The sequence below is a fragment of the Alternaria arborescens genome, assembly GCF_004154835.1.
Source record: "Alternaria arborescens strain FERA 675 chromosome Unknown contig_3, whole genome shotgun sequence".
Lineage (NCBI taxonomy): Eukaryota > Fungi > Ascomycota > Dothideomycetes > Pleosporales > Pleosporaceae > Alternaria > Alternaria arborescens.
In genome coordinates, this window is record NW_021167858.1 from 328,822 (window position 1) to 340,916 (window position 12,095).

Consider the following 12,095-nt stretch of genomic DNA (forward strand, 5'->3'; position numbering starts at 1 on the left):
ACAGGGCGGCTTGGAGCGCGATATTTAAGAAGAGATACCATGGTTGACTATGATTTGGATTTATAGTTTAATGTTCTATTATCTTGCCATGCCCCGCATTTGAGCGCAAGGCTGTGACCTCATGCAGCCCCCGCGGACATGTCATGACCTCGTGCATCTCACGCGTCTCTCACTTGCAGCGATCACGCAATCTACACAGTGCCTGAATCGTCAACATTTCACGGCACGTCGATTAGCTTGGTCAGCGACGAGCCGACCATCTTCGCAATCAACCCCTCGAATGTGGAAGGCAAGACCCGACGACCCCCACCGCGGCGGAACAGGGACCGCTTCTAGCGCCGAAGAATTAAAAGAGGCCGTCATGTTGAAGACATACACTATTGACCAGCCCCGTTCCGCCCTTCCTCCCGTCCATGCTGACTTTGACTTCCTCATGGCATTCTGCTGCAAAAGTCCATGGCTCGCTCGCTTCCAAAATGCGTCGACACGTTGATCATTGGTACGTGACGGGGATAACATGCGCGCGCAAGCAAGATGCTGATTACAAATTACAGGCAACGGGCCATCAGCGCTCGTCCTCTCCTACATCCTACACGGCCATATCCCATACTACGTCGGCGGCCATCATGACGCGATTCTCGACGCGAAACTGCAGAAATCACCCAATCTGCTCCACCTAACACCGGATCTCTACGCGCATTTCCTGTCCTCTCTACGCTACTCGACCCAAGCGCTGCCGGTCAACACGCTGCTCGACACTCTCGTCCGACCCAATGCTGATACCGAGCTGAACCCCAAGTCCTGCATCGAGTGGCGGTACGAGCCCGAGAAGGCTATTCCACATGTTGCGATTGGGGAAACAGCCCATGCAGGTGGGCAATGGGCAGAGAATCCCGTCTCTGCAAGCGCAGACATTGGCACGTTGAGCTATGCGGAACAGTTGAGCCTCCCTGGCTATTCGTACGCAGACCACTTGGCTAAGAGCGGAAGAGGAGACGAAGCCGAGTTCGTGCGGCCTACGAGGGTCGAGGTTGCCGACTACCTAAGGACATACCCGGAGGCGGTGGGCATAGCCGATAGCATATACACGGGGCTGAAGGTCGAGCATGTGCATCGAACGGTGCGCGGCTTTTCCATCGGAAGTCTTGGGATTCGGTGCAAGCATCTCGTGCTTGCGTCTGGCATCTTTACAGTCAACATCCCGCCTCCACTTCACCTTGCGCCCATCGCACAGATGGATTCCCAACAAGCGCCACTACTCGTTATTGGATCCGGATTCTCTGCGGCCGATGTTATCATATCTGCGCCGCCTACTCGTAGGATCCTACACGTCTTTCAATGGGCCCCCGAAAAGAGGCCGTCCCCATTACGAGGCTGCCACCACACCGCTTACCCAGAGTATGCGACCGTTTACCGCCAAATGAAGCTTGCAGCGATTACATCCAAGAAGAAGAATGCAAAATCTCCTTCTGTACGGCGCAAGTCGAATCCATTTCAACAACGCGACTGGACGCTCTACGAAGGCCTGCCCAATGCCGAGGTTGTCAGCGCATCTGTGTCAGGGAATGTAGCAACCATAGTACTACAACTGCCGTCAGGAGAAACCGTCACCCACGAAGTAGGCGGTCTAGCCTATGTTGTTGGCCGACGCGGAACCTTGGATTTTCTGTCCCAAGAACTATGCGCTGAGATTCTAGCTTCGCCCGACCAAATGAGTTCCGGCCCATCTTCCGCGCATCTGATCTCAGGCCGAACATTCCGCGTCAAAGCCGAAGCTACGTCTCTCGAAGTAGCTAGAGACGTCTTCATAATCGGTAGTCTTACTGGTGATTCTCTCATTAGACATGCAATCGGTGGTTGCGTCTTCGCCGCTGGCCGAATTTTGGGTGCCATACCGACTATTTACTCTCCTGACAGTACTCCCTCGCCTACCTCTTCAACTCCTCGATCTGCATCACCAGTATCTACGTCTGATACTGAAATCGCTGCTGAAGATATGCAGGCTAGTCCGCGGAAAGAGAAAAGCGGAAGGCGTACACCGGGCGAATTGACGAATGGGCATGCAGATTTGCACCTTGATCGGAGGAAGCTTGTAAGGTCGGTGGAGACGGCGAATGCAGAGAATAGATATTGGGTTGACTCTGGTTGGTGGGCTGGTGGACTCGGCCCGGGGAGGAGTTGAAGATAGACACATTGATGTGTGGTCTCCTCATTGGCGTTAATAGTACATACCCCATGTTCCTTGGAACAAACTTATCATTACGGATCTCTAAATCCACATACACGCATTATTAATGTATCCCATGTTGCTCAGTGTTACCAGTTAGAATCAAGTGATATTTGATATTATTCAGCAGCCATTTAAACCCAGCAGTGGCCTCCATCAAAATAACCTTACTCAGTACACCTTGAATTCCGCAATTCTAACCTTGCTGCCCACCTTCGGCGTAAAGATAACTCTCACCTGCTCCCCCTCAACTTCCTTCCACTCTACACTCGTAATGCCGTTCGCGACAACATCGCCATAAGTCGCGCCCTCGACATCACTCCATTCACCACTGTCCCCGCTACCAGGCACCTGGATCTTATAATCCGTCGGCTCCGCGAAACCCTGCTCTTCGTTCGCGAAGAATGCAAGCTCAGCCGCACTTATGCTGACCGTTTTGCCAAAATCAATCTGGTACCAGACTGTACTTCCATTGCCGACTGGTGTATCCCACCCATTCTTAGCATCTTGCTCGGGGTAAAACCATATCCGACCGTCAATAGCAGGGTATGTAGATGCTTGAGTAGTGTTGCCGACGGATGTTGTACCGCGCGGATACGCCGTTGTAGCGTTGAGTTGGATTGACTGTGCGATTCGACGGGTAATAGCTGGTGGAGCTTTTCGTTCCAGGTCGACTGAAAGACGAGAAAGCGTGGGGGATGAAGCGACTACCTTGCCATCGACCTCAACCTGCAGACCTGTGGCGTCGTAGTGCGAGCCGTCGGCATCCCACTGAACGGCAATTTCATGACCGTGGTATATGATACGTTCTGCGCGGAAATATTTCATCTGCGCTGAAGAGGCCAGGGGAGAGACTTCCAGCGTATCGTTGGCTGAGGGACGGATTCCAACAAGACCCGATAGGACGAGGTCGTTGAAGCCAGAGTGGAAGTAATGATGACTCCGCTTGAGTCCTACGATCGGTAATCCCGTGTCAGGGTAGTAGTCTTCTTCTAGATCCAGAATGCCAGTATCGGGGTTCCGATGCAACTGAGCATATTGCCTCAGCAAGTTTGTATAGTCATCAGTGTTAATAACATCCGTCTTTCTTCCCTCAGCATAATGATCCAGGAAATTGGCGAGTCCGGATAGAACTTGAGTCATCTGGAAAGGCCATACAGGGCCATTCCACTGACACTCCGGGTTCGGGCCTTCGTAACGGTACTGTCGCATGTAGTACTCGTAAGAAGGCTCCACGGTACGCAAACCGTGTTCTCCGGCTAGCTCGCTACTGTTAAGAATGTGCGACCAAGCTTGTGCGTAGGTTGCGGTATCGTCGGGGAGGTCGTGGGTCCAAGGGACCATACCGACTAGTTCGCGGCCGCGAATGGGATCCCAGTATGTGACGTTCGTGTTGTTGACTTGATAGCGGTCGATGAAATGGTCAAAGGTTGAGTTCCAGAGGGCGTCCTGTACGCGCGTTTTGAGGGCAGTGGCGCGGGAATTGTAGGTGTCGACGGTGCTTTCCAAACCACCTTTCAAGGACGCCATGTTGGCGATTGCGAGGGCGTTGGCGTACTGGTAGCTGTTTATGCTAGGGCGGAACGAGTCGCCGCCGAAGAAGCCATCATAGCCACCCGAAGAATCTATACTGGAGATTGTATACTCCGTCGCATCCCGGATGGGCTCAACGTAATACAACCCTTTGTCCTTGTCGTAGGAATCATCCCAGGCATTATACACTCTCGTCATATCGTCGAGCCTCTTAACCACGTCCTCTACCACACCATCAACAAGATACCCTTGCCAAACGGCTGCGGCCATGCTTTCAGAAAATTGTCGACTGTTGCTGTTGCTGCTATACATGAATGTCGCGTAATCTTCTTTGAACCGTCGGTCGCGACACCACCGTCCCTCTAGGAGATGGAAGCCAGTTGCATCGTTCAGACTAGCCCAAGGCATAGTCTGCCACCCGACATCGTCAAGGAACTCGGTCGAAATGTAACCGTTGGAGCCTAGGTCGCGTTGATGTGCGCGGAAAATGGACCACCGGTAGTAGTAGACATCGGTGATATCTGGATCGCTAGAGTCGAAAAGAGGGATCCGATCGCGGTACCATGCTGCATCATTGCCGTAGTATTTGTTCACTATAGCTTCGACATCGAGCGCATAGCCTTGATAAATCAAAGGAACAAGAGCGAGCGAGCTATACAGCTTCATGTCGGGCGAAAAAACCAGTAGCAGGTATCTCCAAGCCTAGTAGTACTTGAACATGTGCGGTGTCGTCCTTTTACATAGTCTCCTACCCTAGCTCCGTTAGCTTCCCGGTCCTCAACCGAATGCTACTGTCCCTGTCTCCAAGCTTCTCGTTGTAACATGGGTCGTGCATATTATCAGCCGTTCCGTAGCTGTTCTCTTCGGGGTATTTCTGAGAAGAGCAAGTCAATTCGTATTCGCACTCGCAAATCTACCCGACGGCGGCTCTCCGAGCCAGGATCGATATGACTTGCCCCACTTCTTCCCCGCAAACTTGTAGATCTGCATGGAGATAATTACTCCGTCTTGTGTTGGCGAGGTTTAACTTTCGTATGTTGACGTGATGACGTAGAGTTCAGCCGGTGCCGCGGTTGTTATTGCTGTTCATATAAGTGCGGGTGATATTAGTGACAAAAGCAAGGTATAGAACACCGCAAACCAGGTCTTGGTAGCAAGGCTAACAACGTGCAGACAACCATGCTTGAAGATAGTTGAAGACGATTCTTGGGTATCATTTGAGTCTATTATGACCCACATTCCTGTTTACAAATACAAGTTACTGCTACTTATTCATCAAAGACGCTACAAGCGCAGGGCAAAAGCGCCAACTGCTCTTCAAGGCCCGAACTATCCAAACGCCGTAGTGTGTAGAGGTTACGCTTCATCTAAAAAGCATAAAGACCTCTCATGTTCCAAATCGCCTCATCAATCATACTGGGTGTCCATTCTGCACCTGTCATCTGGCCAGCGATGCTCTCTCGTTTGTCGCGCGACAGTACCAAGAAGCGCTCAATGAGATCACCATCGATCACGCTCTTGACCGGCGCGAAGTAGCTGCGGAAGGCGAGATGATCGCGACCCGACAGTGGCTTGTCGTCTGACCGAAGTTGTAGCTCCAGTTGTTGGAACATCTTGTGCTGTCGGCGGGAGTTGAAGGGGATAAGTGCACCAAGAGTACCCTGGAGACCAGCCCAGAAGACGATGCGTTCACCACCTGATAGTAGGACAGTCTTCTGGATGGAGACGGGAATGTCGTTCGTAAAGTAGTGTGCGATAAGGTCGAGGCGGTTCGGCGTACCACCCAAGTAGCCCTTATCTACTAGGAGATCGGAACCATCAGGCGACTCGTCAGAAGACTCGGAGACCTTCTGTGGGCAGCGCACAAGCCAGATGTTGCCGAACTTGTCACCACCAACTGTGGTGTCGTAGTCCAGCATCTCTGATGCGGAGGTGTGGCGGGCAATAGTGTCATCGACGAAGGGAATCAGGCGATTGGGGTGGACCTGATCTTTGTGTACGACATACGTTACTGACTGCGCCTGATCGGAAACAACCAGTCGGCTGCCTTGCGTCTTGAGGTCGGTGATGCGCGTTGGTACACAGTTCGGTGCCTGAGCCTTGCGTAGGACAGACTTCATACCGCAGTCGTAGAGACACAGATGGCGACCGACACCAGCAATGAGCTTTCCTTTGAATGCAAGTAGCGCTAGAGGCGGGTCGCTGACCTCAGTCTCGTGGAAGAACTCCAGCTCACGACCGGTGGGGTTGATCTTGTACACCTGGATAGAAGCAGATGTGTATTTGAAAGGAGTGAAGCTCAGGTCTTTGGCAGTGCCAACAACCAAGAATGCTTCCTCACCACGGCTCTCGAAGAACACCAAGGCGGCGCTGACAAGTGACTGGTTGCCATTGAGCTCTACGGTGTGGGTGACAGTCTTTTCGCTCACAGGATCGACAACTTGGATACAAGAAGCCCAGCTGCCCTGAGCTCTTGGGTAACCAAAGTCAACTGCTGGAAGCTCGTCGCTATCGTCGGTGCCATTCGTTGCACCACCGTTAGCGTTCTCGACTTCCATCGAGCCGTTGGTGCCGTCATCCTCCTTCTTGACACCGGCGTGTGCGATAAGCTGTTGGCGTCTGTCGGCACTTATAGTGTTGTTGTCGCTCTCGATTACGTAGAACACACCCTGGTCGTGCCATCCGACCATCTTCCTTGGGGTGTACTTGAGTGGTATGTTCTCGTAAGTCGTATTGTCCGTTAGGTCATTGAAGGTGAAGATTCTGTTGTGGTCAGCAACTAATCGTGCATGTTGTGTATGTAACAAGAACGAATTGATAACTGCTTTCAGTAGGAACAATTGGAAATTTGTTATTGCCCTCATCGTGTTTAGGGAGTACAGAGTTTCATCATTGCAGTTGGGGGAAATAGATGGAAGGTGCTTACCGTAGCTCGTTGCCGCTGACGCAGATGATTCCCTTGAATTGGGAACCATCAAAGTTCCACGCGGATTTGAATGGAATGTAGTTCAGCGGTGTCAGCTGCAACACTCCGGTACGAGGATGAGTGTAACCTAGCCATGGCCTTGAGGTCATTGCAATAATAGCAGGTTCGCCGGCAACAGTCACCTTCGCAAACTTGATAGGCTCTGGCCCAAGGAAGCGTCTCCGAGTGTCGCCAATGTCGCCAGTCATCTCATCTAGTACCGATCTGATGTATACACCACTTCGTAGACCGATGTGCAAGAACTGGCTGTATCCACGAGGAGACTTGTCCGTCATGAGGTTGATGGTCAAGTCACTAGGCGGTGAGGTGAGGGCCTGGACAGAGATACTTCGCAGGATGTTTCCTTCCATGTCAGGACTCAAGTTGAAAATCCTGACAGTCTGGTCGCTGCACCCGACAGCCAAGAAGAAAGCTCGCACACTACCCTCAGGTACATCAGGCATTGCAAGACAGTTGATAGTGCTGTCTAAAGCAATCTCCTCCTCAGCCATGGCAAGCGATCCATCTGCGTCGCATTCAAAGTACAGGATTTGGCCGGAACTTAGCGCTATAGCAACTTGTCGGTTGTTCGTGGCACAAGCTACGATAGTGCGATGCGCTGGGGGTTGCCAGTCAGTCAGACTAGCGTGCGTCGCACTTGCATCGTCATTAGGGAACTGGATGCCCTGGATGTGACGAATACCCTTGGGATGGATCTGGATGATACAGTCTTCACCGAACTGTTGTACACCAAGCGTGTTGGTGTCTGGAAGAAAGCCGGTATTCGCAGCTTCCTCGACATCGTCGCCAATTTTGAGAACGAGCGTTCTGCTGTGAAGACACATGACAATAAGTGTATCAGTTTCGTCTTCGCTGGTCAGCTTCGTAGTCCAGACGTCGGAAGCGTTCTGCGGCAACGGCGACTCAATAAGATCCAGAACCTCCAGCGCGTTCCTGGTGGTGCGGAATGAACTCCGGCCACCGGCACCGTTGATCGTGTAAACTTGGGGCGCGTCCTCCAGCGCAGGGTTGGCAACTTCCATGCCCATAATCGGATTGAGACTGGGCATCGTCTCAACTGCAGTGAGGTTGACAAGCGCCCGAGGCTTGAAGAATGGAGGTGCGAAAGAGGTCTCAGGGTCGACAGGGAATTGATCGCTCTCGAAAACAGGATCTTCCGTCTCGTCTCCCAAAGACTCCAGTTCATACAAGATGCGGTCTCCAGATTCGCAGGCAGCGTACACGAAGCCTGCCCTCAGAATGCAGATGCTCGTCGCGACGGGGATGGTATCAAAGTATTTGATCTTGATCTTGTCGACGGTACCGCTGGTGGCTTCTACAGTAAGCTTGAAGACATCACCGTCCTCTGTTTGTAGGAGGTAGAAGAAATCACCGCCTTTGAGAGAGTATAGAGTACCAGCAACGATCATGCGCTTGCGATTTGGGTCTTCAGTGGCTCCTTCGCGGCGTGGAATGGCCAGTCGGTGCACACTTGACTTGTTGTTGAAGATGCGGCGGTATGTGATGCTATCCTCTCCACAGCATAGAACACCGCTCGGAGCGTTTGGTCCTCCAGGTACCCGGAAGAGGGTATTGGCGGTACGATCAACTGGCTCCGACCACTTCCGGACGATATGGTTAAGACCAAGGTCCAGCTCGTAGTATACCAACTCTTTCTTGATCTCTTCGTAGGCTTCACCAGTAGGGTCAGTCTCCGAGTTGGAGTAGTCTACCTCCAATGTAGCGAACATGGGATTGTCATATCCAACATCAAGTCCAATAAGGCAGTACACCAACGTCTGTGGCTTGTGTGCCTCTAGCGGTGAGGAGATGGCGATATCCGTCTGGCCACTTCGGGTAAGAATGTAGACAAGCTTGTTCTTCTCCGTCGAGGCGATCATGATAGCGCGCCCTTTCGGGTCGGCTGCTAGATACTCGCCCGGCACTACGCGTCGTATTCCAGACTTGCCGAACGTCTCGAAGTGAACGGTCTTGAAGGTATGCTCATCTGGCATGTACTCATATGTGACTAACCGTCCGGAGTCGGTGGTTATGACAATATGGTCTGACGGAGTCAGTAGAGGTTCTTAGTGTTTGCAGTCCAGTCCACCGTGGGCTCAGGGAGCTGGGAGCTCGAGGGTGTCGTGTGCTTTGAAAATCACTATACTGCTTGTAGCGGGGAAGATGGACTAACATACCTTTGGTGCCGCCTGCAATCCTGAACTTGGCTATACGACGAATGATGCCAAACACATCCTGCGAGTACAGCTCTTGGAAGCCCTTCTGTCGCCGCGAGACCTCGAGGATAGCCAGTCGTGAGCCGCTCGCTGTGAGAATCTGCTGCTTGCCGTTTCCGAGAAAGTCACCGGAGATGGCGTCCTGTGTCGCTGTCGGCTGCTTCACCGTCAAGGCGTACAGGGACATGGAAGAGAAGCTCGTCATGGTGGGCAATGGGCGGGCGCTGGCCCAGGTATTACAGTCGCGTCGATATCTGAAGACACGCGGGTAAGGTTAAGAAACAGACCACGATCAATCAAGAGCGGTGTATGAGCTTGTTGAATGTGATGCGCGCCGTTGTAGGGCAGCGCGTCTGAAAAGTGGCTGGCGCAAGTTGTCGAGGATGAAAGATTTACGCGCAAAGAGGCCAGAGCTTCTCGGCCTAGTGTCGGTCCGCCCTGACCAATTGGTGGGATGGGCCCCACTAAAATTTCATGTCGCAAAGTCTACACAGGCGCGTACTCGACGACAGCCACGACAACTTCCTCACCCCCCAGATCCCAAGTCGACACCATGAAGCGCAAAGTTGGTGCCCTCGAGAAGCTGGAGTCTGACCACGCAGCACTCCGCTTCAAGCTGAAACGAGACCCTCAATCGTACAGAGACGACTTTGAGCAGCAATGGCAGCAGTACCGAACCCTCCTCGACCTCTTCCTGGCCGACCCAAGCACCTCAGATAGCGGTCTGGTTGCGCTCAAGGACCTCATCGAATTCGTATCGCACACCTCAGACCTCTACCCCGATATTGCATCAGAGTTTCCCCGGGATCTAGAGCTGCTGCTCACCCACCACGAGGTGCTGGAGTATGACTTGAGAGACAAGGTCGTCGGAGCATACTGCCTGCTCAAGCGGAAAGAAGTCATCGACTCGATCACACTTCTCAACACCCTGTTTCCCATTCTTGTAACGACCAACAGCAAGAGTCTGCGACAACTACTCTACACCAAGATCATCTCAGACCTTCGGTCTTCCAACGCAAAGACTGTCAACCACAAGCTCAACAAGTCTATGCAGACAGCGCTTTACAAGTATGCAATATCCTGCGAGTGTACCAAGATCATTGACTAACTAGTCAAAGCCTCCTAGAATCAGACTCTTCCTCACCCAAGGGCATATGGGCCGTGAAGATCACAAGAGAGCTTTGGAAGCGCCAAATATGGACCGATGCGCGCGCAGTCGAGGTCATGCGCTTGGCCGCTCTAAGCGACAACGAAAAGACCGTTTTCGGCGGCACCAAGTTCTTCCTTGGTGGTGACGAGGAACGAGAGGCCGCTGCAGAGGAGAGCAGCGATGACGACAATGATGTCGACATGGCCAAATTGAAGCATTCAGCTGGCATCAACAAGAAGAGCAAGAAGAAGGCCCGCGAACTGAGGACTGCAGCTGCCACTATAAAGAAGAAGCAGAAGAAGAAGAATGCACCTCATCCTCTCAACTTCAGTGCGCTCCACCTCCTCCACGATCCTCAAGGCTTCGCCGAAACGCTCTTCTCGAAGCACGTCCAGAACTCCAAGAACAAACTCGCCCTCGAAACGAAACTGCTGGTGTTGCAGCTTGTTACTCGTCTTGTTGGATTACATCAGCTCACAGTCCTCCCGCTATACTCATACTTCTTGAAGCATCTCACTCCTCGGCAAGCGTCTGTCACAAGTTACTTGGCATGCTTAGCGCAAGCGACACACTCGTATGTACCGCCAGATGTGCTCGAACCGCTGGTGCAGAAGATTGCGAACGAGTTTGTGTCAGAAGCATCAGCCTCTGAGGTTGCGGCAGCAGGTCTAAATGCCATTCGCGAGGTTTGCGCACGTCAACCATTAGCTATGACGGACACCTTGCTCCAGGACTTGGTTATGGTAAGTCAACTCACATTTTCTATCCTCCCACCGCATCGCGTCGCACTCTGTGTTTTTCATGATGAGAACATTTGGTCCGTGTTAATGAGGCGGCTTAAGACCCCGCTATCTGAATACAAACCCAAGCGCTTGTCGCAACTCTGATCCCCTTGTTTCTGCTACATCCTCTCAGACACCTCGCCCTGATATCATGATGTATACTGACACAAGGTAGTACCGCAAATCCAAGGACAAGGGCACGATGATGGCCGCCAAAGGACTTCTTTCACTTTACCGTGAAGTCGGTGCAGACCTCCTCAAGAAACGCGATCGTGGCAAGGACGCGACAATGGGTATCCGCGCTGGCACTATCAAAGAACGCCGATACGGTGAAGAAGCTATTGGAGAGATCGAAGGCATTGAGCTACTCGAGAAGTGGAAAGAAGAGGAGCGCAGGAAAAAGCTGGAAGCTGCTGGCCTGGACCCTGACGCGGACAACGGCGACGTTGAGCTTGATGACGAAGATGACTGGAAGAAGTGGGATGTGGAAAGTGACGGTGATAGCGACGATTCAGGTGGCTGGATCAATGTAGAGAGCGATGGCGAGGATATCCAAATTAGCGACTCTGAAGACGAAAAGGAAAAGAAAGACAGGCCAGCAAAGAAGGCTAAGCTCGATACCACGACACCAACACCAGGACCAGACAGCAAAGAACCCTCCAAGAGCGCCGAACCAGAGAGCAAATCCATCTCTAAACTCCTCACCACTACTATCCTTACCCCAGCCGACCTTAAACAACTCCAAGCCCTCCGTGCCTCGTCAACAATAACCTCCTCCCTCGCCTCCTCCAAACGCGCCCAACTCCTCGCCGCCCGCCACGCCGACGAAGCCATCACGGCCGATACCATCGAGCTTGCCGCAAAGATTGGCAAAAAGAACACCAAAGAAGAGAAGATCGCTCTTGCACGCGCAGACCGCGAGACGAACCACAGTTCGCATGCTAAGAAGAAGAAGGAGCAAAAGGCAGCTGAGGGCAAGAGCACGACGAACCAGGAGAAGGCAAGGAAGAAGAACTTCTTGATGACGCTGGGCAAAGCCAAGATTAAAAACAAGAGGAGTTTGGGAGATGTTAAAAAGTCGTTGATGGGTCATGTGGAGAGGAAGAAGAGAGGAGGCAAGAGAGGAAACAAGGGCAACTAGTGAATTAATAGATGTGGTCCTGGTGCTAGGGATGACGCTGATTTAGTTTACTCGAGATGA

The 12,095-nt window shown here is 52.3% G+C and overlaps 4 protein-coding genes across 4 annotated transcripts; 2 read left to right on the top strand and 2 right to left on the bottom strand.

Annotated features, from left to right (window-relative positions):
* Positions 1–456: 456 nt before the first annotated feature.
* AA0111_g1559 (hypothetical protein) lies at positions 457–2,182 on the top strand (the record flags this gene model as incomplete). Its single annotated transcript, XM_028647231.1, has 2 exons — positions 457–499; positions 555–2,182. The coding sequence occupies 2 exons, from the start codon at positions 457–459 to the stop codon at positions 2,180–2,182; spliced, it is 1,671 nt and encodes a 556-aa protein (XP_028510569.1).
* Positions 2,183–2,398: 216 nt separating this feature from the next.
* Positions 2,399–4,426, bottom strand: AA0111_g1560 (hypothetical protein; the record flags this gene model as incomplete). The annotated part of the gene is made up of 1 exon (XM_028647233.1): positions 2,399–4,426. The coding sequence occupies one exon, from the start codon at positions 4,424–4,426 to the stop codon at positions 2,399–2,401; it is 2,028 nt and encodes a 675-aa protein (XP_028510865.1).
* Positions 4,427–5,127: 701 nt separating this feature from the next.
* Positions 5,128–9,167, bottom strand: AA0111_g1561 (Pre-mRNA-splicing factor; the record flags this gene model as incomplete). The annotated part of the gene is made up of 3 exons (XM_028647234.1): positions 5,128–6,523; positions 6,687–8,790; positions 8,924–9,167. 3 exons carry the CDS (start codon positions 9,165–9,167, stop codon positions 5,128–5,130), a joined length of 3,744 nt encoding a protein of 1,247 aa, XP_028510866.1.
* Positions 9,168–9,515: 348 nt separating this feature from the next.
* AA0111_g1562 (hypothetical protein) lies at positions 9,516–12,035 on the top strand (the record flags this gene model as incomplete). Its single annotated transcript, XM_028647235.1, has 3 exons — positions 9,516–10,030; positions 10,081–10,855; positions 11,070–12,035. The coding sequence occupies 3 exons, from the start codon at positions 9,516–9,518 to the stop codon at positions 12,033–12,035; spliced, it is 2,256 nt and encodes a 751-aa protein (XP_028510863.1).
* Positions 12,036–12,095: the final 60 nt, after the last annotated feature.